The sequence below is a fragment of the Macaca fascicularis genome, chromosome 3, assembly GCF_037993035.2.
Source record: "Macaca fascicularis isolate 582-1 chromosome 3, T2T-MFA8v1.1".
In the NCBI taxonomy this organism is placed as follows: Eukaryota; Metazoa; Chordata; class Mammalia; order Primates; family Cercopithecidae; genus Macaca; species Macaca fascicularis.
The window spans coordinates 179,489,248-179,517,225 of NC_088377.1; the positions used below are offsets into that span (position 1 = coordinate 179,489,248).

The window sequence follows — 27,978 nt, forward strand, 5'->3', positions numbered from 1 at the left end:
TCAATCTAGGGCAATGAAAACTAAACCTTTTTGAATGAAGGCTATCAAGAAAGAAAATTGTGGGACACACTTTTTTTTTCATTTAAAATAAAACTGCCTTTATCAAGTAACAAGAAAAAAATATGAAGTTTTACATCTTTGAATTTAGTATTATTGACTAGAATTATGACATTGCTTAGTAGTCTTCAAATTATCAACCATGGATTTAGTTGAAAAATCAAGTTTTTAACTTCTTAATCATGAAATCAGTTTGTAGGTTGTATCTCCAAGTCAGGCAGGTCATGTGGGCCTGGGGGTCTAAGACCACTCTGGGTGGCCTTAAACCGAGACTCTAGTTCTTCCTGCCTATTAATAATACTTTGATCTCAAAGTTGCTCTCTCTTCTATGTTTCTCTATTTTCCATTTATATGAGAAAAAAAGATGATTTCTCCAAAATACAGAGGGTGAGCCAGCTCTCAGGCATTGCAATGCATGTACATAATGCAGAGAATAAGCCGGCCATCGTCCTAATCCTTCTGGAACAGGCCTGAAAGCCAGCAGTCAGAATTGGTCACACTGACTTTCCTCCACAATGTTGCACTCCATTTACTGAAGATTATGTCTGAAAAGAGTGTGTGGTTTGCCGCTAAAAGCAAATCTTTCTTAGCTGCAAAATTATCTGTATTTCTATTAACTGGTCCAGCCAATCTCTATTCATGTAACAGTGTTAGACAGTAACACAGCCCTCTGACAGTGAACAATGTTTAAGCTGCCTGACTACTATTTTCTAATAAATTCAGAACACACATTTCTCCTATTCATTTGTTCAATGATTTCTAGGTATTGGAATCTGGGGGGAAAAAACCATCCACTTCATTTTTTTTTAAGTCCAATGATGTGATTTGGTGGGGGGAGGGGGATGCAGGGGAGTTTATGCAAACAGTTTTGTTTTTTGTTTTTTGTTTTTTTTTGAGACGGAGTCTCGCTGTGTTGCCCAGGCTGGAGTACAGTGGCCGGATCTCAGCTCACCGCAAGCCCCACCTCCCGGGTTTACGCCATTCTCCTGCCTCAGCCTCCCGAGTAGCTGGGACTACAGGCGCCCGCCACCTCGCCCGGCTAGTTTTTTGTATTTTTTAGTAGAGACGGGGTTTCACCGTGTTAGCCAGGATGGTCTCGATCTTCTGACCTCGTGATCCGCCCATCTCGGCCTCCCAAAGTGCTGGGATTACAGGCTTGAGCCACCGCGCCCGGCCTATGCAAACAGTTTAGAGAGAAAGTGCCCAGCTCAGAGGCAAGCCACGTTCCAGAATTTTCTGTGTATTTACATGTATAGAACTTAGGACAATGTTATTTTGCTAAAGTGTTAATGAATGGCATCAAATCTAAACACCATTTATTACATTCCTTTATGTAAAAATGAGTTTCACGTTCAAACTCTAGTCTCATCTGAGACTAGAAACTCACCCTACTTCCTGTTGTTCCTACAGCATGAGAAGAGCCTGGTTCTCAGCCACCATGGCCCCTGCAGAGAGAACAGGGGTCCCCCTTCCTTCTTCATGTGCTAGAGGAGAAAGAAAAGTTCTTGTCTATACTGGCGTGTCTGGAGGCAGGGCAGGGTAGAGGTGTCACTTGCACAGGAATGATTTGCAGCTATAACAGCGACTCTGGCTGCAGGGTAACCAGCAATGGCTTCAGAGAAAACAAGGACCTCCCCACAGTTGAGTACGGAGCATCACTTATAGGCTCGAAAACCTCCAATGGCTCCCTATTAACTACAAAATCCAAATTATTCTGATGGCATTCAAAGTCCTCCATAATGAGCATTTAACTAACCTTCCCTGCCTTATCTTCCACTCTATCCTTATGTTCAACCCAAACTACTTCATCACCATTCACACTGCTGCACAAATATGTCATACATTTCTACCACTGTGTCCTTTCTCATACAATTCCTGCTGCCTGGAACACTTTCCATACTCTCCCTCCTTGTATCCCTATCTCCTCCTATTGAAATCCCACCAACCCTTTAAAGTCAGTGCTCCAAGGAAACTTCTCCCAAACAGAGCTAACCTCTCCCACTTTTGTGTTCCTATCACCCAGATCCAGATACAATCATGTGCATCATGCTATGCCTGCTGCTTTACCTTTGTTCAAGCTGCTGATGTCTACAAAGCACAGAACAGATATAACTTCTAGTAAAGGTCATTTATGTGTGGAATTCTAAGTTAGTGGAACCTGTTAAAACCCTTCATTCCTTCAAATATTCAAATGATCTACTCTGAGAGCTTTTCAGGAGAGATTAGAAGCAAATGGACCGTGTCCTATAAATCTGTTTCTTGTTTGCCATTTAGAACCCAGAGTATGTTTTCTCCATTGAATCAATGACATGAACAAGTCCTTTAATTCCTCTCTCCATCTGGTTATCTTCTCTTCCTCCTTCGAGGCACATTTAACCATCACTGGCTGCAGATCCTCCACTCTCCACTCAGACATAAGTGCCCTCTCTCAGAGCTCCCCCATCCTGCCTGCTGACCGCCTGCTATCTTTGTATTTATCACCCTGTAGACAGGTCAGTATCTTGCTTCTCTCTATCACCAAACCATAAATTCTTGATAACAGAGATTCTTATTTCTCTTTTATTTCTAGCACTTAGCATAGTATTTGGTACATAGTGGGCTATATATTTTTTTATTTCTTTCTCCAATAAGCAACTTGAAACAACTTTAAGGTAAAAATCATTTATTATTCAATTTTGTATTCCTCACCAAGGGCTTGAAGTAGTGTTTTGCACATATAACAAATTAGTATTCCATATCTATTCTTACAACATAGGTAAGTTTTTATCGAGAGGAATTCTCATGCTATAAAACAGGTGAGAAAACCCCAATGTTCTCCCAGTGGTGCCTTTTTTTAAAGTACTTTTTCCCAGCTTTCAATACCAAGACTTCAACGAAAGCATTCAGTGCGTGGAAGAGCCTCAGAGACCATTGAGATGCATGTATTTCATTTCTCATCTTCTAAAGCTTCTCTCCTTTTTTCATTTCTCATCATCCTCACAAATTATCTCACTCCCTTCAGCAGAGAATGCACATTACTTGAGTTATTTTTAGAACACCCTTGTGTGCAATATTGGCAGTTCAAAGCACCAGATAGAATCCACACAAACACAAACAGATTCTCCTGGGGCTTTTGCTCTGTCCTTGAAGCTCTTTTCACAGCTTCCTAAGGTCTCTCCCCTAGGAACCAGGGGAGCCACAGTAAAAGTGTAAGTCCATGCATTTACTTCTATGCCTCCCTAGTGAATTTACAATAAATATTTATTGAACATGATGGGAACTGATGTTAAGAATAATATAAGAGCATAAGAAACAATTTCTGTGACACAGACGTAACTTGAAGCTACACGTCCACATTCCAAGTTAATATCCTTCATCTTGAATGATCCTCTTACCCAAATTTTAGGAATTAATTGCTAGAGAAGCCATAACGCTCTTCCCATAACCTTTATTCTATCTCCAAGTGCAGCCACCACAAGATGAACTATTTTAGATGGCAAAACAGCTAGGCCACCCAAAAGCTACAGAACACATTCTCTTACATCTAATGCTCAATACGTCTGGCAAAGCAGAGAAAGACGCAGTTTGCAAAGGAAAGAGAAGACAAACTCTCTGTCTTTACCCTTATCCTCAGTCACCACTGTGGTGTGGAGGGGAACACAGGACAGGCAGGATGATGGGGAACACCAAAGAGGACTCTCCCTCCCTTTCCTGTCTACAGTTCTCTCACCTTCCTAGTTACACCCTGAAAGTATAATTTCTGGCCGGGCGCGGTGGCTCACGCCTGTGATCCCAGCACTTTGGGAGGCCAAGGCAGGCAGATCACGAGATCAGGAGATCGAGACCATCCTGGCTAACACAGTGAAACTCCATCTCTACTAAAAAATACAAAAAATTAGCCAGGCGTGGTGATGGGCACCCGTAGTCCCAGCCCTCCAGAGGCTGAGGCAGGAGAATGGCGTGGACCTGGGAGGCGGAGCTTGCAGTGAGCCAAGATCGTGCCACTGCACTCCAGCCTGGGCGACAGAGTGAGACTCCATCTCAACAACAACAACAAAAAAAAAAAGAATAAAAAAGAAAGTACAACTTCTTAACTTGGGGAACTTGACTTCATAATTCAAGAACTTTATCATTCAAGGTTATCATTCAAGGATGGCTGGCTTGAGGCTTCTGTAATTTTGATAAATTAGTATCTTGACACTAAGCCCACAATGCTGTGCTGTTTAATAGAACTTTCCACAATGATGAAAATGTTCTCTATCTGTGCTGTCCAGCACCACAACTATTAGCTACATATGGCCCTTAAGCACTCAATGTGCGATTAGTATGAAGGAGGAACCGGATTTCAAATTTAGTTTACTTAATTAGTTTTGGTAGGCCCATGGGATTAGTGCCTACTGTATTGAATGGTACAGCCTTTGTACTTGAAATAGTAAAATGCTGTCCTCTGGATAAAATAAGTAATCTTCTTGGCCACCAAATATAATTTTAGCCAAAGTCCACAGGGATTTCTTTATTGGCTTTGTGTCAACTCACTGAAAGAAAGTTCGCCAAAACCTCTCAAATAGCTTAAGCCAGTTTTTGGAAGAGTTCGTCACAGGCATTTCTCCACTAGCAGCAGGGTCAAAAGGAGGACGATGCAGGCATAAGTCTGAAAAATAGAGATAATAGTAAATAGAACTTAAGAGACAGCTTGCCCCTTCTTATTTAGGAAAAATGAGAGAAAGAGAAGGAAGGAAGAACAGATGGATGGACAGAGGAAGGGATGGATGTGGAACATTCTAGAAGGGCTTGGCATCTGAAAAAAGTAGGAAACAAGCCAAGTAAACATTTAGCCAAGTTAAAACGGCCAGTCTTAAGTGAAATGGTTGCAACCTAAGCAAAACTTTGGAAATACTATCAGCAACTTGTTGAACTGGAAGTCTGGATATTCAACTTTTGGAATGAATTTCACAGCAATTGGTCCACACCCATACTAATCCATATCCACAACCAACAGTCACAGCAAGCTAATGACATCCCCAAAGCTATGCCTATGGTGTATAGCTGTATCCTGCACCAGGGAATCCAAAGGAGGAGCAGATGGGGACAGAAACCCAGCCTCAGTGCCCCCCACCACAGGAGAGGTCCTAACTGGATCTGACTATGCTCTGGAGTGCAGGAGAACTTTTGTAAATTCATGCATCTCAGATTTGTAACCTGTTTCTAATTTGAACAAAGGCACCATATATGCTAATGGTGACCTTGGTTGAACCACATTTCTAGTTTAGTGCTCCATTTTTATGAAGAAAGCCATGGATAACCCAGGATGCTGTCAAATTAGAAAGAGCCAGAAAAATGAAGTTGATTGAAAATCACTTTTGTATAAGAGATAGAATGGAAGTGGAGATGGTTCAGTCTAGAGAAACAAGAGCTAAAGAGGCATGTAATATTTGACTTCAAATATTTGACCTGTTACACAGAAACGGAAAGGGTGTTATCCTGAATGTCCTCCAGAAGTACAATGTAATATTAAAATTGTAAAAAAAAAATTAAGGAGTGAGTTTCGGACTCAACATGAAGACAGCAGAATGTAATGGGAAAAAATAGGGGCTTTGGGTGACTTAGAACTGAGTCTGAATCAAATTAATTGACTCCATCAATTAATAGCCCTTTGACTTAAAACAAATTATTTCCCCTCTGTGAGACACAGTTTTCTCATCTGTACAATAGTGATAACTACTCAGAGTTGTTGTGAGAATTAAACAAGAGAACGACAAGAAGGAGGCAACAAAGCGCCTAACACATACTAAGTATTCACTAAATGATAATATATTCATTTATCCTATAACAAAAACTCTCTAACAATTAGAACTGACCAATGGTGTAACTATCCCCCTAATGTATCCAAGAGCTCTCTGGCACTGAGGACATTCACAAGCAGAGGCTGGTGGGCTATTTGCCAATGATATTTTATCAGTTAGACTTTTTTTTAAACCACCTAGTTAACTTAAGCAAAAGGAATTTTATCAGGAAGATGTTGGATAGTTCACAATGAATAGAAAGACTGATGATCTGTATTAGTCCGTTTTCATGCTGCTAATAAAGACATACCCAGGACTGGGAAGAAAAACAAGTTTAATGGACTTATAGTTCCACGTGGTTGGGGAGGCCTCACAATCACGGCAGAAGGCAAGGAGGAACTAGTCACATCTTACATGGATGGCAGCAGGCAAAGAGAGAGCTTGTGTAGGGAAACTCCCCCTTATAAAACCATCAGATCTTGTGAGACTTATTTACTATTATGAGAACAGCACAGGAAAGACCCGCCCCATAATTCAATTACTTCCTATTGGGCTCATTCCACAACATGTGGGAGTTATGGGAGTACAATTCAAGATGAGACTGGGTAGGGACACAGAGCCAAACTATATCATTCCACTGCTGGCCCCTGCCAAATCTCACATCCTCACATTTCAAAACCAATTGTGCCTTCCCAAGAGTCCCCCCAAAGTCTGAACTCATTTCAGCATTAACTCAAAAGTCCACAGTCCAAAGTTTCATCTGAGACAAAGCAAGTCCCTTCTGCCTATGAGCCTGTAAAATCAAAAGTAAGCTAGTTACTTCCTAGGTACAATGGGGATACAGACCTTGGGTAAATACAGTCATTCCAAATGGGAGAGACTGGCCAAAACAGAGGTGCAACAGGCCCCATACAAGCCTGAAATTCAACAGGGCAGTCAAATCTTAAAGCTCCAGAATGATCACCTTTGACTTCTTGTCTCACATTCAGGTCATGCTGATACAAGAGATGGGTTCCCATGGTCTTGGGCAGCTCCACTCTTGTGGCTTCGCAGGGTATAGCCCCCCTCCTGGCTGCTTCCACAGGCTGGCACTGAGTGTCTGTGGCTTTTCCAGGTGCATGGTGCAAGCTGTTGGTGGAACTACCATTCTGGGGTCTGGAGGACAGTGGCCCTCTTCTCACAGCTCCACTATGTGATGCTCCAGGAGGGACTCTGTGTGGGGGCTCCAACCTCACATTTCCCTTCTGCATTGCCCTAGCAGAGGTTCTCCATGAGGGCCCTGCTCCTGTAGTGAACTTCTGCCCGGGCATCCAGGTGTTTCCATACATCCTCTGAAATCAAGGTGGAAGTTTCCAAACTTCAATTCTTGACTTCCATGCACCTGCAGGCTCAACACCATGTGGAAGTTTCCAAGGCTTAAGACTTGAACCCTCTGAAGCAATGGCTCAAGATACACCTTGGCCCCTTGTAGCCATGGCTGGAGTGGCTGGGACACAGGACACCAAGTCCATAGGCTGCACAAAGCAAGAGGTCTCTGGGCTCAGCCCATGAAACCATCTTCACATGGCCTCTGGACCTGAGATGGGAAGGGCTGCCACAAAGACCTCTGACATGCCCTGAAGACATTCTCCCCATTGTCTAGGTGATTAACATTCAGCTTCTCATTACTTATGCAAATTTATGCAGCCAGCTTGAATAATGGGATTTTATTTCCCATTGCATTGTCAGGCTGAAAATTTTCTGAACTTTTATGCTCAGCTTGCCTTATAAAACTGAATGCCTTTAACAGCATCCAAGTTACCTCTTGATTGCTTTGCTGCTTAGAAATTTCTTTTACCAGATACCATAAATCATCTCTCTCAAGTTCAAAGTTCCACAAACCTCTAGGGCAGAGGCAAAATGCCACTAGTCATTGCTAAAACATAGCAAGAGTCACCTTTGCTCCAGTTCCCAACAAGTTCCTCATCTCCATCTGAGACCACCTCAGCCTGGATCTTATTGTTCATATCACTATCAGCATTTTTGTCAAAGCCATTCAACAAGTCTCTAGGAAGTTCCAAACTTTCCCACATTTTCCTGTCTTCTCTGAGCTCCCCAAACTGTTTCAACCTCTGCCTGTTACCCAGTTCCAAAGTTGCTTCCACATTTTCAGGTATCTTTTCAGCAGCACCCCACTCCTGGTACCAATTTACTATATTAGCCTGTTTTCATACTGCTGATAAAGACATACCCGAGACTGGGCAATTTACAGAAGAAAGAGGTTTATTAGACTTACAGTTTCACCTGACTGGGGAGGCCTCACAGTCATGGTGGAAGGCAAGGAGGAACAAATCATGTCTTACATGGATGGCAGCAGGCAACTTGTGCAGGGAAACCCCCCTGATAAAACCATCAGATCTCATGAGACTTATTCACTATCACAAGATCCTTAGGGGAAAGACATATCCTTATACTTCAATTACCTCCCACTGGGTCCCTCCCACAACATGTGGAAATTACGGGAGTACTATTCAAGATGAGATCTGGGTTGGGACACAAAGCCAAACCATATCACGACACATGCTTAGAATAAAGACAGGAACCAGAGCAGCAGAAATTGTCCTACCAGGGCACTGCCAGTGGATATGAACAAATTGGCAATCCCTTTGACAATCCTTTAAGAGTCCAAGTCTAAGAGAGGCTGGTTGTCCAAGCTCAAGTCATATACTTGCCCTAAGGTATTATCAGGGTGGTAAGAGGAAGCCCCCTACAACAGCTTCCAAAGACCTTATTGGTTACCATGGTGGAGAGCCAGGCACCTTGATGTACAGCCCCACAAGGCTACACACAAGAGGACAGAGGTCATTCCTAAAAGGAAAAACAGGGTGTTGGATGCATATAGGAATATAGCACAGAATAATGGTTAAGTGCACTAGATAGGGAGTTCTGGAATTCAAACCCTGGCTCCACCGTTGGCTGGTAGTGAGGCCCTGACATATTATTTCATTATCCTGTGCCTCAGTTTCCTTTTCTGTAAAGCTATGGATAGTAAAAGCATCTACCTTATAAAGTTGTGATAAGAATTAACTGAAACCATACATGTAAAGCACTTCACAGTTCCTGGCAAGTAAGACCTCATATTAATGTTGAAGGTATATTATCGAGCACCTCCCAGATACGCTTTTTCTGAAAGACACTTAGGATCTTGCACTTCTGTGGGTTTCATACCAGGCCGGGAAGTCAACGTTTTAGCTCTCTCCTCCCCAGCCTTCCTTGTCTTGATTTCACCATCTATATAATGGGTTCATATAACACAAGTGCTGTTTTGCTAAAGCTGTTTTGAGTCATTGTAAAAGTGCGTGATGAAACATGTACGAGAGGCATTCATTGTTTGAGAGATGCTAAAACCAACCATACTAATGAACTCATCACCACAGTGGGAATAACCATTCACCATTTGTGAATTCATCCATGTATTACTTCTTTTAGTTCCTGGAAGAAGTACTTTGCCTTAAATGGGAGGGCAACTTACTGGAAATTAAAAACAAGCTTCCAGGCATCCCAGCTGCTCCCGGAAAAGGGCATTTTCTCTCAAATATCTTGAGGGGAATTGTGAGGAGGAGTATTATGCAGCACACTCTTAGAAAACAACAAAGTTTGCTCCCTTAATAACTCCCATGAAGCAGTTATCTGAAGAAAATACATTTGTATAGATACACATAAGTTTCACAATAGTTTGGCAAATTACCACAGAGATGGCCGAAATGCCTTAAAAGGCAGGGCCAAGGGCTTCCAAGCTTTCAGGCTTCCACACACAGATCAATCTGCCTTCAAAATTAATAGTAGTATTTCAATCAGAAAAATATAGCACCTGACAGCTTTGTATGTTGACATCACCCCTTCACACACGTACCCATTGGGACATTAAGTATTATACATCCTCCTCTGCACTCAGATCCTTCTGATAAACTGAGCTCCATGAATTATGCTCGTCTTGCACCATATTTTCTTTTTTATTATTATTACTCCTTTTTTATTATTGAAATTTTTTTTCTTTTTCATTATACTTTAAGTTCTAGGATACATGTGCACAATGTGCAGGTTTGTTACATATGTATACATATGCCATGTCGGTGTGCTGCACCCATTAACTTATCATTTACATTAGGTATATCTCCTAATGCTATCCCTCCCCACTTCCCCCACCCCACAACAGGCCCCAGTGTGTGATGTTCCCCTTCTTGTGTCCAAGTGTTCTCATTGTTCAATTCCCACCTATGAGTGAGAACATACAGTGTTTGGTTTTCTGTTCTTGCAATAGTTTGCTGAGAATGATGGTTTCCAGCTGCATCCATGTCTCTACAAAGGACATGAACTCATCCTTTTTTATGACTGCATAGTATTCTGTGGTGTATATGTGCCACATTTTCTTAATCCAGTCTGTCATTGATGGACATTTGGGTAGGTTCCAAGTCTTTGCTATTGTGAATAGTGTCATAATAAACATATGTGTGCATGCACAGAGAAACTAAAAACCTTGAAAAAAGATTTGATGAATGGCTAACTAGAATAATCAATGCAGAGAAGTCCTTAAACGACCTATAGAGATGAAAACCATGACACAAGAACTACGTGACAAATACACAAGCTTCAGTAACTGACTCGATCAACTGGAAGAAAGGGTATCAGTGATTGAAGATCAAATGAATGAAATGAAGTGAGAAGAGAAGTTCAGAGAAAAAAGAGTAAAAAGAAACGAACAAAGCCTCCAAGAAATATGGGACTATGTGAAAAGACCACATTTACGTCTGATTGGTGTACCTGAAAGTGACGGGGAGAATGGAACCAAGTCAGAAAACACTCTGCAGGATATTATCCAGAAGATCTTCCCCAACCTAGCAAGGCAAGCCAACATTCAAATTCAGGAAATACAGAGAACGCCACAAAGATACTCCTCGAGAAGAGCAACTCCAAGACACATAATTGTCAGATTTACCAAAGTTGAAATGAAGGAAAAAATATTAAGGGCAGCCAGAGAGAAAGGTCGGATTACCCACAAAGGGAAGCCCATCAGACTAACAGCAGATCTCTCAGCAGAAACTCTACAAGCCAGAAGAGAGTGGGGGCCAATATTCAACATTCTTAAAGAAAAGAATTTTCAACCCAGATTTTCATATCCAGCCAAACTAAGTTTCATAACTGAAGGAGAAATAAAATCCTTTACAAACAAGCAAATGCTGAGAGATTTTGTCACCACCAGGCCTGCCCTACAAGAGCCCCTGAAGGAAGCACTAAACATGGAAAGGAACAACAGGTACCAGCCACTGCAAAAACATGCCAAAATGTAAAGACCATCAATGCTAGGAAGAAACTGCATCAACTAGCAAGCAAAATAACCAGCTAACATCATAATGGCAGGATCAAGTTCACATATAAAAATATTAACCTTAAATGTAAATGGGCTAAATGCTCCAATTAAAAGACACAGACTGGCAAATTGGATAGAGTCAAGACCCATCAGTTTGCTGTATTCAAGAGATCCATCTCACATGCAGAGACACACATAGGCTCAAAATAAAGGGATGGAGGAAGATCTACCAAGCAAATGGAAAACAAAAAAAGGCAGGGGTTGCAATCCTAGTCTCTGGTAAAACAGACTTGTACCGTATTTTCTATCTTCATTTTGAAGAGCTTTCAGCTGCCAGCAAAAGCTCAATACAATGAAATCTTGGCACCACCCAACCCCTTGGCTGCAACAACAAAATTTTGTTCTATACCATATTATTTCAATACCCTTAGAATTCTAAATTACCCAGCGTATTTCATTGAGATAGTATTGGTGAATGTCAAACACCACCTCAAAATGTACTTGTTTGTCAACAGTATTTTCTGGAGACTTCCAAATCCTTCAAACTGCGGGTAGCCTGAACCTGCTGCCCCTGTGAACTGCATGCGCCTCATGGAAGTCTGGTTATTAGGTGATCAGCTATATTGAATTTTCTCCATATGTTCAACAAATATGTTAAGGTGGCTATTTCTTCCCCTAAAAATCACTGAGCCACAGAAGCATATGCTTTCTGGAGGCCTGAAATGCAATTGCTATAAAAATGAAATACTATTCTTGGAATACCTGTGCCATTACTTGAACTGAATCTCCTTTACAATGAAATGGCTGCTGCTTAGCAACTAATGCAAAGAAAGAGCCTAACTCTACCTCTACCTGTTTTTTTTCTTTTTCTCCAGTAAGAGGAGTGTTAAACATATACCATCACACTTGCAGTTTCATGTTTTCATGTGTACAGGAAGGGTAATGACAATGCAATGAGGTCATCCTCGTCGATGCGCTATGGATTTAGAATGCCAGCTAGTGATTGATGCCAACTTTGTCCATTTAGTGAGATTAATTCAAGTAAGTAAAATTAATGAGAGGGAAATGGTGCTATCTTTCCATAGATTCATGTGTGGAAACAGCATCCTGCAGTGAAAAGAGTATGAGACTTCAGATCCGAAAACCAGCCTGAACCTGGCAATGTCCCTCATGGCACGTGGCCTTGGGAAAGTCGCTTAGCTACTGTGACTGTTTCCTTAAACGTACAATGCCTATGAAAACAATACGGGGTTGCCTAAGATTGTTTTGTGAGTAAAGTTAGATTATGTGAAAGGAGTTTATAAATGGTAAGCCGTGAAAGCACCGCACACATTTTTATTATTATTAAGTGCCTAAATTTACTCAGTATAACAGTTTAAGAAATCTCCAGAAATTTGTCTTTAAAAAAATCCCTTAGACTTTGTTATAAGTAATTCCACGCTGGCTCATAGAAAGCTTCTGTTTTAATCTTTAAATAGCTTGGGCATTTATTTTTGAAGTAGAGGTTTATTTTCCTAAGAAATTCTGAAAGTTTTCTTCAAATGAGAAAGAATGACTCAGGTTTTCAAAATGTTCCTTTGGAACTTTCTAGGTGTCTCTAACTGCACTCATGAACATACTTATGAATTCTGAAGGATGTTGTTATGGAAAAACTCATATTGCAAAGACTTGCAGCTCAAACAGGTCCTTGAGCTAAAGGTAAAAGACCAGACTTTTCTAAGAATATCTTTTGTAAAAATCAAATGGGGCTGACTACACCATTTCGGACATGTCAAGTGCACATAAGTTAAACCGAGCTTCTTCACTGGACCCCAACGCATGGTACCATCACCTCCCTTCAAGTTCCACTATGATTACAACAAATCACAAGGTCTTGTACTGAAGGTAGAATTTAGAAGGAGCAATACCAGTCTATAATCCCCATAATCATTTCTTGGCCCCAGGAAACTGGATTTATTCCCGGGTCTCGTGCAATGGAAAATTCATATAGTTTTTACAAAAAACACCATGGAAAGCTCAATCTTGGCCTCCCTACAACTGACAGTAGCACATGATTATTCACAGAGCTAAGTTTTATGCTTAGACGTAAAAAGAATGTTCATCCACTCAGTCAATCAACCTTTGTCAAGGCCTTTCTCTATGTCCTGTGTGAGGTCTGGCTGGGTCCATGAAGATGAAACACATGGGTCTCTCTCCTCAAGAGAGTTTGGTCTAATAAACCACTAGATTGTGAAAATATGGCTATTTGCACACAGAAAGGGTAATGGGAAAGGGTGAAAAGAGGACAAGAAAAGCTGCAATCGGGAAGTAATAAGCAATATGCAAATATGGGCACAGATCTTAACTCTGCCACTTAACTGGCTCTGTGACTTGCAGGCAAGTTACTTAAACGCTAAGCCTCAATGTCCTTCTCTGTAAAATGGAAATGATAATAGTCCCTACTTGATTGAGGGTTCAATGAAATCCCAAATGTAAAATATTTAGCAACTCTTGATACAGTGTAAGCATTTGGCAAAATCAGTAACTTACAATGATTAATATTCACAGGTAGGGAGGTAAGTTAATCATTGCAGTCAGTATTTGAACCAAGAAAAGCTTCTTCCTTCTCTGAGCTGCACTTACAAAAAGCTTGGAAGTGCACGGATGGCCTTCGCTGCCTCTGGGAATGGCCTTCAGAGGCCACTGGGAAGGACAAGAGGAGTGGTGCCTGTGGCTTCCTGGGATATTGTGAGAAAAAGGCGGGGGGGCTGGTGTTTATGTCCTCCCAAAAGTCACGTGTTGAAATTCTCAATTCTCACCCCCAGTGTGATGGTTCTAGAAGGTGGGGCCACTGGGGGTGATTCAGTCACGAGGGTGGGGTGCTAATGAATGGGATGAGTGCCCCTCTAAAAAGAGGCCCCCAGGAGCCTCACTACCTCCACCCTGTGAGGACACCATGAGAAGAGATCTGTCTGCAGCCCCAAAGAGGGCCCTCCCCAGAACCTGACCATGTTGGTGCCCTGATCTCAGACTTCCAGCCTCCAGAACGATGAGAAAGAAAAGTCTGTTGTTTAGAAGCCGCCCGTATGGGACTTTGTTACAACAGCCCAAGCTGATGAAGACAGCCATGAAAGCCAAGCAGTCCCGAGGCTGTGCGCTGTCAGGGAAGCCCATGCTTGGCAGCTTCCTGTGTAACTTCAGATGCTGAGGACGGTGCTTCAATTACAAAGGAAAAGAAACATGCCACACCTTAGTCTTTGCATTGAGAGGGGGCCGATTTAAAAGGGAGAAACCTTTTTTTTTTTTTTTTTTTTTGAGACGGGGTCTCACTCTGTTGCCAGGCTGGAGTGCAGCGGCTTGATCTCAGCTCGCTGCAACCTCCGCCTCCCAGGTTCAAGTGATTCCCCTGCCTCAGCCACCTGAGTAGCTGGGACTACAAGCATGCGCCACCATATCCGGCTAATTTTTTTTGTATTTTAGTAAAGACAAGGTTTCACCACGTTGGCCAGGATGGTCTCGATCTCCTGACCTTGTGATCCGCCCGCCTCAGCCTCCCAAAGTGCTGGGATTACAGGCTCTTCCTTCAAAACTCTTAAAGAGAATGCTTTCAGTCTGAAAGAGATTGTCTCAAACTCTGACACATCCATTAGGACAATGATGAGATCTCAGGCCTTTCAGCCTGAGGAATGTTCCAGAAGTTTGTCTCTAAATGATACATGGAACCCTTTCCCACCGCTTCCATATAAGCTTATGTAAAGCTCTTTTTATCTTTCAACAAATTGCTTTCAAGTTTTTTTTAAAAAGCAAAAATGTATTTTTCCCTACAAACCTGACATCTTTCCCATGTACAAAGGAATGACACATTTTAAAAATGTACTTTGGTCCTTTCAAGGAATCTATTTTCCAGCTATTTCCTGAAAGACTACATGATACACAAAAGCAGTCCAACTGTCTTATCTTTGCCTTTTTTAAGGAAAACAAAAATGAATTCACCTCCTTAACATTTATTTCACAGTCCTGAGCAGTTTTACTTGTCTAACAAATATTTAATAACCATCTACATCTTTTAAAATATATTCTGCCGTTTGGCCTGGTTGAAATAACTAATGGAACATCCCAGAAGGCTGCGCCTTCCATTTCTGAAATAATCCAGGGCAGGTAGCATCTGCGAAGCTTCTTTCTGTGATTGCCAGGGCATGCCAGCCGGCCATTGTCTGCGTGTACAAAGCAGACATCATCAAGACAGGCCAGAAGAGAAATAACCTCTGTCCTGGAATCACAGGGGACAACTCTGTTTCTAGTACCTCGGTCTTTATCAGCTTATCCATTCCTGACACTGCAAAGCTCGGAGACCCCTCTCACCCAACCCTCCACGTCTGGCTTCCTGCTTTCAGATGACCAGCCGGCAGTTCGGGTTGCTGCTACCTGACTCCTCTGCACACTGACTGTGCCTGTCTCCTCCGACCTCTGCCTTCTGTCCGCTCCAATTTCCAAAGCACTAAGAAGCAGCTTTCTCCTTTTCACATCCCCTAGTAACAATGAACTGTGTTTTAATAAGTTACGAAATAAAAATTACATATTCTATATCTTAAAGAATGCCAAAACCTGTCAGCTAAATTTCTTAAGTCTATGTCTCTCTCATTTTCATATTACCTGAATAATTTTATCACCAGCTGCTGACATTTGACTGATGTTCTGTATTTTGAAGAATAATACACAAATCTGCTCCTTAACCGGACTTAAGTATAGATAACACCACCTTAACAAACACACATATAGCACGTACTTTGTGACTCATTTAAATGTCAAATAATTCTACAGGATGAGTACCACTATCATCACTATTTTGTAGATGGGGAAATTAAGACACAGAGAGGTTAAGTAACTTGTGCAGGCACACAGCAGGCAGAGGTGGAGCTTTAGACCCAGGTGGCAGGGCTCTTCACCACTACTATCCTCTACCTCTCAAGTAATTGAAAGGTAAGAAAAATGAAATTTAATTGTGGTTTAAATATTACTGTTTTGAATGCTATTCCCAACATCTAACAAAAGCCAGGCTATAAATATTACAGCTTAAACCAGAATTGGTTCTTTTATCAGAACATTATTTATGAGTCTAGAAAACTAAAGGCAAATTTCCATTTCAGCAAAACTCAGGTTGGATGCAAGAATGACAGAAGCCCGTTAGAAAGCTGTTGCCTTAAAAAAAAAGAAAAGAAAAGAAAAGAAAAAAAGCTGTTTGCTTTATTTCAAAGGCTCACAAAACTCAGGGCTGGAAGGAAAGAACATTAACATTCATATGCAAAGACCTTTCTTCCCACCTCTACCCAATCACAGCCCCCTCCTTCAGCTAATAGGCACACACAAGATGATTAAATTTTCTCTAAAGTAACCCAAGCAGTGCTCATACTGCCTCTCCCCAAACACTATGGGAGTCAGGACATTCGTGAGCCATTCTTCAAGTGCTCTGTATGGTACATGAATAAAAAGTAGCTGGTGCTTTTCCAAAGATTGTATTAAGTGGGTTAAAAACAAAGCAAAAGCTTAGAGTCACTGAGCAGATGAATGCACTCTTCCTAAAATAACTTCTTCACCAAAGTCAATCAGAAGAGTTGGAAGGAAAGGGGGAGTGAAGTAATATAGAACAGAGGTGGCTGGAGTGACCTCCGGCTGGCTAGACAATGGTCAGGACTCCAGGAATGCTGGGTAGCCCTTTTCTGCATTTTTACGTTTTAATCACTGAAGGAAAAGTCAACAGAAATTTCCCTGAGGAGAAAATCAATGCTGCCCCTTGGAAAGGGATGAGACAGACAGAAAGAGAACCGGAGAGCTAATTAGTGCTACTCAGAAGGCAAATTAAGGCCTTTTCTTTGACAAGCTGCAAATAGCTGGTTAAGTAAGAGTTTCTGCCACCCCTCTCCAGCCTCCAACAGCTGGCTAAATGGCTGATGCAGGTATGCAAACAGGAAGCTGTAAACAGAAAGACAGTCCTGAGCTGCTGGACAAAGTGTAAATAAGAAAAAGGCAGAGGTTTCTTTGTAGAAAAGAAACTCACAATTGAGATGAACCGAGAATGAATAACAGTAATAATTTATTTTAAAATGCCAATGAAATGTATTTATTCAATAAATACTTATCCAACACCTACCGAGCAAGAAAAATCCGAGTCATCGATTCAAATCATCAGGTGCAAGTTCTGCCTTCAAAGGAGCTAACAACTTAGTTTGGGGAATGGTAATAAGTACACAAGTTAACTCTGTGCAGGGCACTATGCCATGTCCTTCAAATAAAGTAACTCATTTAATCTTCCTAACAAACCTGTAAGTTAGGCATTACTATTATCTCATTTTAGAAATACATTGGCTGAGCCTCAAAGGAGTTACATAGCTTGTCTGAGATTAGCAGAAAGATGCCAAGTCCAAACCCTAGTCTAAGTCCCAGACCAGAAAATGACACTTCAGTCCTAACAAAGCTATTTGAAAGTGCCATGTGAGGACAGGGGAAGACCAGCCACCTATCACCCCAAGTGGATGCTTTTGAGCTCATACCAATCGAGGAGCTTTCCTGGTGAACAAGCCAGCAATGAGTTGTGGAAGCATTATGGGCAAACAGACTTAGCTTGGTATTTTTATTTCTCCAATTATCTGCATTGTTTGTTGTGCCTTGAAATAGGTTTCAATCAGTTCCAACAATTAGAATTAGCCCATTTTTATAGGCATTTTGAGCAAATTAAATTTTAATGACAAAAAGTTTTATGGCTTAGATTTCATTTTACGTCTGACCTTTCCTTCAAAGTTATCCACTGTAAGAAAAGCTCACATGCCATCATTTATTTGCAGTAACTACTGTCCCAAAACTACAGTTATAGGGCCTCAGGAAAAATAATTAGTCTCCACAGGATCAGTGTTACCAACGCATACCCATGGAAGAAAGCAAATGTCACAGCCCAACGTGTAGGCAACAATCTTCCAGATGCTTCTGGTGTCACTTCAAGGTACTCAGCTTCAAGGATAACTTCGGGTTGTGGAGGGAACATGTTCTCAGATCCCAGGCCAGATGAACATACAGGGTGTAGACACCCTGGGCTCTCACTGGGAACCCTCATTTCCTCAGATTAGAAAGTGCAGTGTTGGAAAGAGCTAGCTCTAGTCTAATTTAACTTGGCCCCATGAGGCAATGCTGTTGTTTGTTGCCACAGCAGAACTGAACACCAGCAAAGACCTCTCTTCAACTTCCCTATCCCCAGATTCCACAGGACCCAATAGTGTCAATCTCCCAGGTAAAAACCGAGCCTCTAAAAGATCACTTAGAACAGAATAAGTACTCTGGACAGTGGTTGAATTGAAATCTTCCCCAGTGTGTATCCTAACTGAGGAAGTAACAGTCAATACATAAGTAATTACTGAGAAAGGAATTAAATTAGAACCAAGATTTTAATCTGATCCTAAAGTCTTTAAAAATCTAACAGATGTGCAAAGCACAGATAAAAACAAAATAAAATGGATTTACAAAAGAGGATGCTACATACTGATATTCAGCAGAAGAAAGGTTCCCCCGTACACTATTGATTACAATGCAAGGAAGAACAATATCCATTTTATCCTACGTGGCTTCCAACTCCTCAGATATCTTTCTTGTAATAACATAACCTTACTTTGTGGGACAAAACACAAAACAAAAATACTACATTCTAATCATCAACCTATAAAGAATATAGATCATTTTCTTCCATGGTTGCCCAAACTAAGGCATTTAATACTCCTTGCTCCTATTTCTATCTCATACCAAAAACTCCATTTAAGGAAGGTTTGGTATTACCAGCATGGCTTATGAGTAGAGAAACTAAATCACAGGCATCAACATCTCGTAAGTCATGGTCTGCCCAGACCTACTGACAAGCAAAATTGTACTTCATCCCTCATTCTGGGCTGCCCAAAGAGGTACCTATGGGCCAGCTCTTCACTGGACCTAGGTTCACCTACACAACCCTGTGTAAATTTTTTTAAAGGCATATAAACCTCTAACATGGATATCTTCATAGCAGGTGCATGGAGGTGGTTTTGTTCTCAGAAGAAAAACCAATATATTTGCAATCATGAATTTATATTCATTTATATTTGCGAGGTAGTAGAAGAGTTCCCTAAAATTATATAGGCAAAAGACCACAATCCAAAAAAAGTATGCAATAATATATAATAATAATAATAGATAATGAGCTGTCATGTATTATGGATGAGGGGAAGATAACTCACACTGCACACATGCGTGCATACACATATGCACACACGGAGAGAGAGTTCAAACCTAAAATAAATGTTTAGGGAAGCAGCGTGATGCGGTCTAAAGAGAAAGTCCTTTGGAGTCATCTGTGTTTAAATTCTGCCTCCTGCTCAAGCTCTATGCCTCAAGTTCATTTTCAATAAAATGGAAATAGTCATAATCACATCATAGGACTGTCACGAAGATTAATTAAGACAGAATATACAATAAGGCTTAGCCCAGTGCCTGTTGCATGAAAGACAATAAACTTCAGCTACCTTCTCCTTCCCCTCCCTTATGTGTTTCTGAAGGCTTTTTATTTTACTGACTTAAATGAGAATTCTTACAGCAGTTAAAAAAAAAAAACAGTTCCTACACATTATATAGTCATTTACACATATGTATCTGTTGCAGCACCATAATTTGCAAAGAAAAACGAAGTAGTAATTTTAAAAGAAAAGTACCAGCTCACTTGCACTGCCTTTTCAAACCTTCAGCTTTACAGTCGACAGAGACTATTTGCTCTAGGGGTGCAGATTCTGAAATAAAGGAAAAAATTCTCATGGGAAAAATGGTTCTCAAAAAAAGCCAACAAAGAAAAGATAATGAGGGGAAATCTAGGAGTATAGAAAGGAGTTTATTTTACTTAACAAAGTAAAAGTCAAGCAAAATGAATAATCTGCCTCCAGAAATGGTTATTTAAAGGCTTTTTGTAAAGGGCTCTGGTTCCTAAAAAGACAGGAGTCACTGCATATGCCCACCCACTCCTCATTTATTTTTAAACCCTAGCTTATATGTTCCTTAGCAACAGAAGGAGCAGATGAGACCCCCCTACACACACACACACACACACACACACACACACACACACACACACACCCTCTCTCCCAAAGCCCCCTTCTTTTTGCCTGTCAAGTTTCATTCCAAAAATATCCATGTTCTTCAAAAGATATTTTTTGCCTACCTGCAAATCTCCACTCCTCCACCTCAAATGATCCCCCTTACACAAGCAGCCATGCTCCATACCCTAACTGAGCCCTTTCACTCAGACTCCATTCTGTGTGTCTTCCTGCCTTCTCTCCATAAGCTCCCACCAGACACCGTCCTCAGGTGCCCCCAGAAGGGAGGTGGTGTGGTCCTCACTGAGGAGCCCACCCTCAGTTCCTGACAAAGTTGCTCGTTTTTTACACACCCTTTGTCCATCCCACAGTAAAACAGCCAGCCCAGCTGCAGGAGTCCAGCACCAATGGCCGCCATGATGAGTGGGCAGGCCACTCACCATGACTCCAAAACAAATAAGAAACAGTAATCAAAATGGACACACTTTCCTGTTACCCAGGGACAAATATGCTCCAGATGGAAGCATCTCCTTTTCACCATCTTTTCCTCTGACTTTGAGACTGACTGGCCTGCTTTGGCTGGGGAGGGTTTATGAGTTCAAAGATCAATTGTTTAGTCTTGGGGGCAAAATAGGGTGGCAATCCCCAGATATTAGTCTGTATAAACACCGCCTGAGGAGCCTGTTAAGAATTCCCACCCACAGACAGTTTGATTCTGTAAGGCTAGGGTGGTGAGCACTTTTAACCAGCCACCTGAAGTGACACTGATGCAGGAATTGGAGACTGTAAAGCTTTATTTAAAAGGAAATGATGTTCATGAAGTAGAATCCACCTCTATGTATGGATTGTAAAGCAGACGCAATGTTATTCTTCTTCTATAGAAACATGCTGCATCTGTGTCCATGTCTATGCTTGTGTGTGTACACACTTACATGTGCATGTGTGAGCATGCAACTCAGGAAGCGAAACCCCACACAACATACATTTTGAAAAAGGAGGCTCAGAGAATGACCCCTGCCAAGAGGCAAGCTGAAATGATTTCCCTTGCAAACTCTGGCTTTATATTCCTACCCAATGAGGACTCTGATGAATACCAATGAGCCAGGAGCAGCCCACACTGTGCTTCACGTAATCACCACCCCCTTCCAACTCCCTGCTCCTAAATTAGGCTGAATGTAGTCCCTGTTCCCCCAAGGGCCAGACAGGCCATCATAACTAGGAAGTAGAACTGCCAGTGTCCTAGCATACATCCCTAGAGCTACCCCCTCCCCATCATCTGTCTATTTTTAGAAACCAAAGTATAAAAAGAAAGATCAATTTGGACCTGATCTGTGTGAGTAACTAAGAGAACAACTCAGGTGGGGAACTCCCTCAGCGCACAGCGAACAAAATGCATGCGAGCAACGCAGAAGCAACAACCTCACCAGGAAAGCGTTTTAGGAGTCATCAGAAGTCAACACTTAGACACAGAGCACATGCCCTAGTGACTGTGGCCTCCAGGCCAGGCAATGTCTGTGGGGATCCCAATGATTCACACACCTGCCCCCATAAATAAAACACACCCTCCCAAACCCACACACCTCTGTCATCTGCGTTTGCTTACATAACAACACATGGTGTGACAGGCTTCATACTTTATATGGTTTTTGGGAAGGGAACACAAACTCAGAGAGAGTAGGATTACAAGAATGTTTTCACTGACCCCTTTTCCAGAAACTGTCTGAGCTCCAGCAAGTGTACATCTTTGTAAACCTGTGCTTGCATATCACCTCGACCTTTAACATCAACAAGCAGTAGGGTTAGTGTCGACAACTCTCCAGACCTGTCAATATCTTTATTCTTGCCTGCAAGAGGGAGGTGGGAGAGAGACCTTAATAAATCCTAATTCCTCGTTGTTGGATTCTAATGCAATGTGGGGTTATCTTTTATCCTAATTTAGAGGCCATTGATCCCACACTGTCCTTGTGTAAAGGGCTCCCACACTCATCCTTAGGTGCAAATATGGTCCCTACTCTCACCTTCACCCCTAGCTTGCCAGCGGGCTCCCCACACTCTCCTCCAGCCAGGAGAGAAGCAAGGAGCACGCAGGCATGGAACCCCCATAACCAGTGGCGCATCTACAGACATAAACCCACTCTTCCTTCATGAGGGATTTCGAGGCAGGTCCAACTTCCGTAAGGATTTCTCTTCAGTATAGTGCTATTCTTTTCTGCCTGTCGGAGTGATCTCAGCTATCAAGTTAGTGCCAAAGGTTCATCCAGCGAAATCTGGAAGGTGGGGGAAGGGTGGTTGAAGATGACACCTGCTTAGGGGCAACTTTGACGACTTCTCTTAAGGAAACTAAGCATCACTGAGTCTGCAACCCTTTCTCTCTCTCATCTCTCTCTCTCTCTCTCACACACACACACACACAGAGAGAGAGAGAAAGAGAGAGAGAGAGAGAGACAGAGAGAGAGAGACAGAAAAGGAAGAGAGAGAGAAATACACACACACACACACACACAAATTTCTGTTGTTCTGACCTTAGAGACCCAGTGCTTCTCTCCTGCCACAGGGCAAAGCCGGCGTTGCTTCCCTTCAGCCTGGAATGATAGGATGGGGAGAGGACAGACATCCCCGGGAGGAGAGGGGAAAAGGGGGAAAGAGAGGCTTGGAAACAGAGAGGTGCCCAACTCCGCGGAAGCGCCCCTTGCTGGGGGAAGAGTGGGTCTCCCGCCGCGGCGCACCTGTCTCGGCTGCCGGCTCCCCGCGCCTACCTGTACGAGACCTGCTTCCGGAAAGTTAAGTTCCTCAGCTTCTCCTCCAGCGCCTCGTCCTTCTCCTTCTGGCCGGCGGCCGCGGGCTCGTCCAGGGCAGCGGCCCCCGCCGCCGCGGCTGCCCCTGCGCCCCGCGGGTCCGCGCCGCCCTCGGCGCCCAGGCAGCAGCTCCCGGCGCCGCTTCCGCTGCTGCTGCTGCCGCCCGTCGCCCCCTTCTCCTCTCCCGCCGAGGAGCTGGGGTTCATGGCGCCCACTCCGGCGGCCGCGGAGGGAGCGCAGGCGGCCCCGCTGCAGAGGCCGGGCGGGCTGGCGGCGCTGGCGGCGGCGGCGGCTGCAGGAGCGCGGGCAGGTCCGCGCGCCGCTGGCAGGGGCAGCAAATGGCAGCCCCTTCCCGCAGCATCCATCCGCGGCTGCACCGCACCGGGGCATTGTGGGAAACTCCGCTCACTCCCCCGCCCCGGCCAATCAGAGGCCGCCGCTCCCCGCCTCCCGCGCCCTCCCGCGCCCTCCCGCGCCCTCCCGCGCCGGCCCGCGCCCTCCAGCCCCGCTGGCCCCTTCCTAAATCCCGAGCGAAATCCCGAGCTGAACCTGAACTCTACCCAGAGGCGACGGATTGCGGCGGAGGGGGAGAGAGAGGAGGAGAGGCTGAGCCCCTGGGCTGGGGACGCCAGGGCAAGGACAGCGAGCATCCGGAAGGAGAGGGTCCGGGGAACTCGAGTGACCGCGCCCTGTGTCCTGCACCGCGAGGCTAGGACCAGGACCGGCGGGCGCCCACCTTGGTCTTGAGCCCGGCTGCCGGCGCTGGGCCGGCACCCTCTCCACCGCCGCCCTCCAGTGAGCAGAGCTGGGGCCAGGCAGCAGCCCCCGGGCGCGGGAAGGTAGCGGGAGCTGCATTTAGAGGAGGGGGGAGGTAGCAGGAGCGCCGCCGGTGGGAACCTTAGAGCGAATTCGTCGGCGGGTGCCAAGTCGAAGCGCCGACCTCCGGTCTCAGGACTGGGGCCGGGACCCCTGCGTCCCGGAACCGCGTCCCCGCCTTGCTCCTCGCCCGGCGCCTTCCTTACGCGCAGCAGAAGCTCGCTAAACAGCGGTTAATTCGATGGGATCGGATCACAGGGCCCTCGGTGAAGCAGAAAGGCGGAGGAAATCCAGGAGGCAGAAGTCCTGAGGAACCGAGCGCCTGGCGCCGCTGCGGTGTTCCGATAAGGAGAAGAGGCATCCCAGAAGGGGCTTCAAACCACTTAGGACCGACTGCTGAAACGAATCCAAGCCTGTGGTGTCTGCAGAATTTAACTGTCCGCCTCAACCCCAGTTTTTGTTTCTAAGATTATCGAAAACTGTGCGGTTTGAGTGATGTGCTACACAGTGTTTAAAACAGATTGTTTCCCAAATTAGGGGTTTCCACACAAGAAATCGCTGCTGTCGGCAAACACAGGAACGATCTACGGTTAAGACAAGGTGGTGTTCGTAACCAAACTATAAACCTACACGTATGTGGTGATAAGAGAACCAGACCAGTGAACAGTTTCAGGTTGGCGTGGTGTGCCCATGAACAAAGAAGTTTAAGACTGGCAAAAATCTAAATTGCTTTCTTTCCCTTTATTTTGTCATCGCTAAAATTAGGAAAATGAACAGATACGTCAAACCTCTTCTAACACCCATGTTCTGTAATTCTCCTTGTATGTACCTTATAGTAACATAAAGGTAAAGACATTTCCGTGTGCAACGAGGAAAAGTAACAAAAATTAAAAACAGCTAACAAGTATGAAGCCCTCCTTTTTATACGGTAAGTGCTGTATAAGCACTTCCCTCATCCACCTCTACGTTTTCACAGCACCTCTCAAGGGTTTGAACACGTGTGAGGACAAACTGGCAAAGCCAGTAGTCAAGCCAGGCTGCTCAGTGGTCTTTGTGCTTCACCCCGGTTTAGTGCACCCGTCTTCGAAAGGAATATGGTGTATTAGGTGCTTCAACAGCAAGATCCATGAATATCTAGCACATCCCTAAAATCAAGCAAATGTCATCTGAACGCAATTACTGGGACAGCCCCCTCACTACTCCCACTTACTTTCAGCGGTATCTTCCCCAATCCAATCTCAAGTGTGAGCCCCAAGATACTTCTGCTTTTTCACGCCTCCACTTAAAAATCTTCTGATTATGTCATATTGCCATTAGGGTAAAGTTCAAACAACTCAACTGATTTTGAGGGCTACATTGGTGGGTGGTGGAGTACTGCCCACTTTCCCTTCATACTGTCATGACAGTGAGATTCTGAACTGTTCTGTGTGCAAACCCCACACACTCTCTGCTCTCTCCATTCCCATTTTTGCATGTGTGAGTCTGCTGTCTCCTCTTCTTTGCTTCTTCTATTCGTAAGATTTGCCAAGCCAACTACTCTATACCTCCATCGGATTTTAGTTTACATGTCTCGCCCCATGTTTTTCCCCACTAGAAGCCTCCATTGATGATTCCTTTCTAGATTGTGATGGACGTACCTCCCATAGCTCCCACTGCACCATTGTACTAAACTTGGACCACTGCAACTGTCCTGTGTGCACTTCTCCCACATGTATATAAAGGCTATATGTGTTTATCACTACATTCTCAATAATAATAAACAGATAACATAATAGCATAAGTGTGTATATTATAGACCATCATGAAGTGTTTATTGACTGAGAAAAGAAATATACATCATTGTGAACATAATGAAAAGATGTCATTTTTCAGAACAGTTTGATAATAGATGGTATTGATGAGGGGGATATGAAAACAAATGTTTTCTCCAATTGTTGATGTACTTTAACTAGTAAAATCTCTCTGATGGTAAATTTTACAGTATCTATCCATTTTTGAAATGCATAATCTAATTAACCAAGCAATTTTGCTTCTGAAAATTCATCCTCTGATATACTTGTAGGTATACACAAGGAATTTAAGAGTGAAAACCACCTAAATTGTTATTCATCCAAACGATGGAATTCTCTGGAGTTGTCAAGATAAATAAGGCAAGTTAATATTCATTAGATAAAACAATCTCGAATATATGATGCTAACAAAAAAAGAAAAACCATGCTCAGAGTGTTTAGTAGTATGCTATCATTTATGGAGAAAATAAGATCTATAGAAATATAATATTTCTGGAAAGATACATAAGAAAATGGTCACAGTGAAGTGCAGTTGAATGGCTCTAGCTAGAATCTTGAGGTTTTGCCTGATTCAATAAATACGTACCAACAGGATGTCTCCCAGCCTATCAGAAAAGCCAGCTTGACCTGTCAAGTGTGTATTTGTATGTTTAAATAGTGTATTAATGGGTTGCTAATCAGAGGAATATTGGGTTTTTAAAAAAACAGACATTGAACATTAACTCTAACTTAAGACGGAGAGACATTTGGGAAGCACAAATAATTCCAGCAAAAGACAAATGAATTCTGTTGTGGGGTGGCCTCCTGAGAAGTTACTTAAAATATTAGTCATTCTCTTGGACAATTTATTTTCCTTTCTATTTTTCAGTGATGCCAAGTAACCTTGTAATTATTCATCCTGCTTCTTAGTTTCCTTGACACTAAAAAGTGGAATCCTTGAAAATGGGTCAAAAGCATTCTAATCACAAAAATAAATTGACATTGTGCTTTGAAACTGCATTGCATGTGATTTTGAGTAACATAAGTATATAACCAAGAAAATGAGCATCTCTGGGTGTATTGAAACATCTAGTGTCTGGACCTGAAAGTATAATCTCAGACCTCAGATGGACAATGTTTCCATCATTGGGCCCAAAGCCATGCTCCATTTGGTGAGCTGCTTAACTCACCTTTCTATTATTAATTACTGTTCAATCTAAAAGAGGTATCATCCTAGTCTTAAATACCAAACTTGAGTCTCCTAAATGCTAGACTTGATGAAAGGGCCTCAATGTGAAGTTTGAAAGAAAGAAGAAAAAAAACTTAAGTCTAGATAAGACTGCAAGACCAAATAATAATGAGAACATTATATCTAACATTTTTAAATCTATGTAGTTTTCAGGAACTTCAGGAATTTTCCAGAAATAACACATAGTCATGTTTTTTAAAAAGCAAGTGACACATTTAAATATGCATATGCACACTTTGGAGACCTCAGTTATGTATAAAACCAGGGAAAGATAATAGAGCTTTTGAAAATGTTGTCACTGAGGAAGAAAAGAAGAAGTAGTTTCCAGAATTAAGCTTGCATGTATCATGTTTTACAGAAATGATAACTGAGCTTCCTTGTCAAAGCCTACAAGGCCCTACCTGGTCTCTCCTGTGCCTCCTCCATCCCAGCAGTCGCTCACCTTCTCACTCAGCTCTCCTAACATCCCTTTTCTCATACATGCTGTATTATTCCATTTTCACACTGCTATAAAGAACTCCCTGAGACTGGGTAATTTATAAAGGAAAGAGACTTAATTGACTCACAGTTCCACATGGCTGGGGAACCTTTAGGAAACTTACAATCATGGCGGAAGGTGAAGGGAAAGCAAACACCTTCTTCTCATGGCCGTAGGAGAGAGAGAGCAGAGAATGAAGGGGAAAGAGCCCCTCATAAAACCATCAGATCTCATGAGAACTAACTCACTATCATGAAAACAGCATGGGGAACCAACTCCATGATCCAATAACTTCCCACCACGTCCCCCCCTTGACATATAGGGATTACAGTTCGAGAAGAGATTTGGGTGGGGACACAGAGCCAAACCATATCACATGCTAAGCTTATTCCTGCCTCCCCATAAAGCTCCACCTCAGAGGTTCCCAAACTTTCTGAGTTCACACCACCCTTACTGAATGTCTCAGTAATTATTTTTCGTGGCACTTCTAGGCTGAGATTTATGAAGATGAACCTAACACTTATGTTTATTAAGTATTCAGGTGCTAACAATCCAATAAACATTTACTTCTTGACAACATTAGTAACTATTTGAAAAAAACATAAATTGAAAGAAAAAAGGTTTGTAT

General features: G+C 42.9%; 1 protein-coding gene across 25 annotated transcripts in view; it reads right to left on the reverse strand.

Moving 5' to 3' along the window:
* The window catches only part of DGKI (diacylglycerol kinase iota), a 459,668-nt gene extending 436,257 nt beyond the window's left edge, over positions 1-23,411 (reverse strand). For 23 of the 25 annotated variants that reach the window (XM_015448096.4, XM_065542619.2, XM_015448091.4 and 20 more), the window contains exon 1: positions 23,000-23,411. In XM_015448096.4, coding sequence (XP_015303582.2) covers positions 23,000-23,403 — 404 coding nt within the window. In that variant the 5' untranslated portion in view covers positions 23,404-23,411. The remainder of the gene's footprint in view (positions 1-22,999) is intronic. The other 2 variants (XM_074036058.1, XM_045388313.3) reach the window with 1 other exon arrangement.
* Between the last annotated feature and the right edge of the window lie 4,567 nt (positions 23,412-27,978).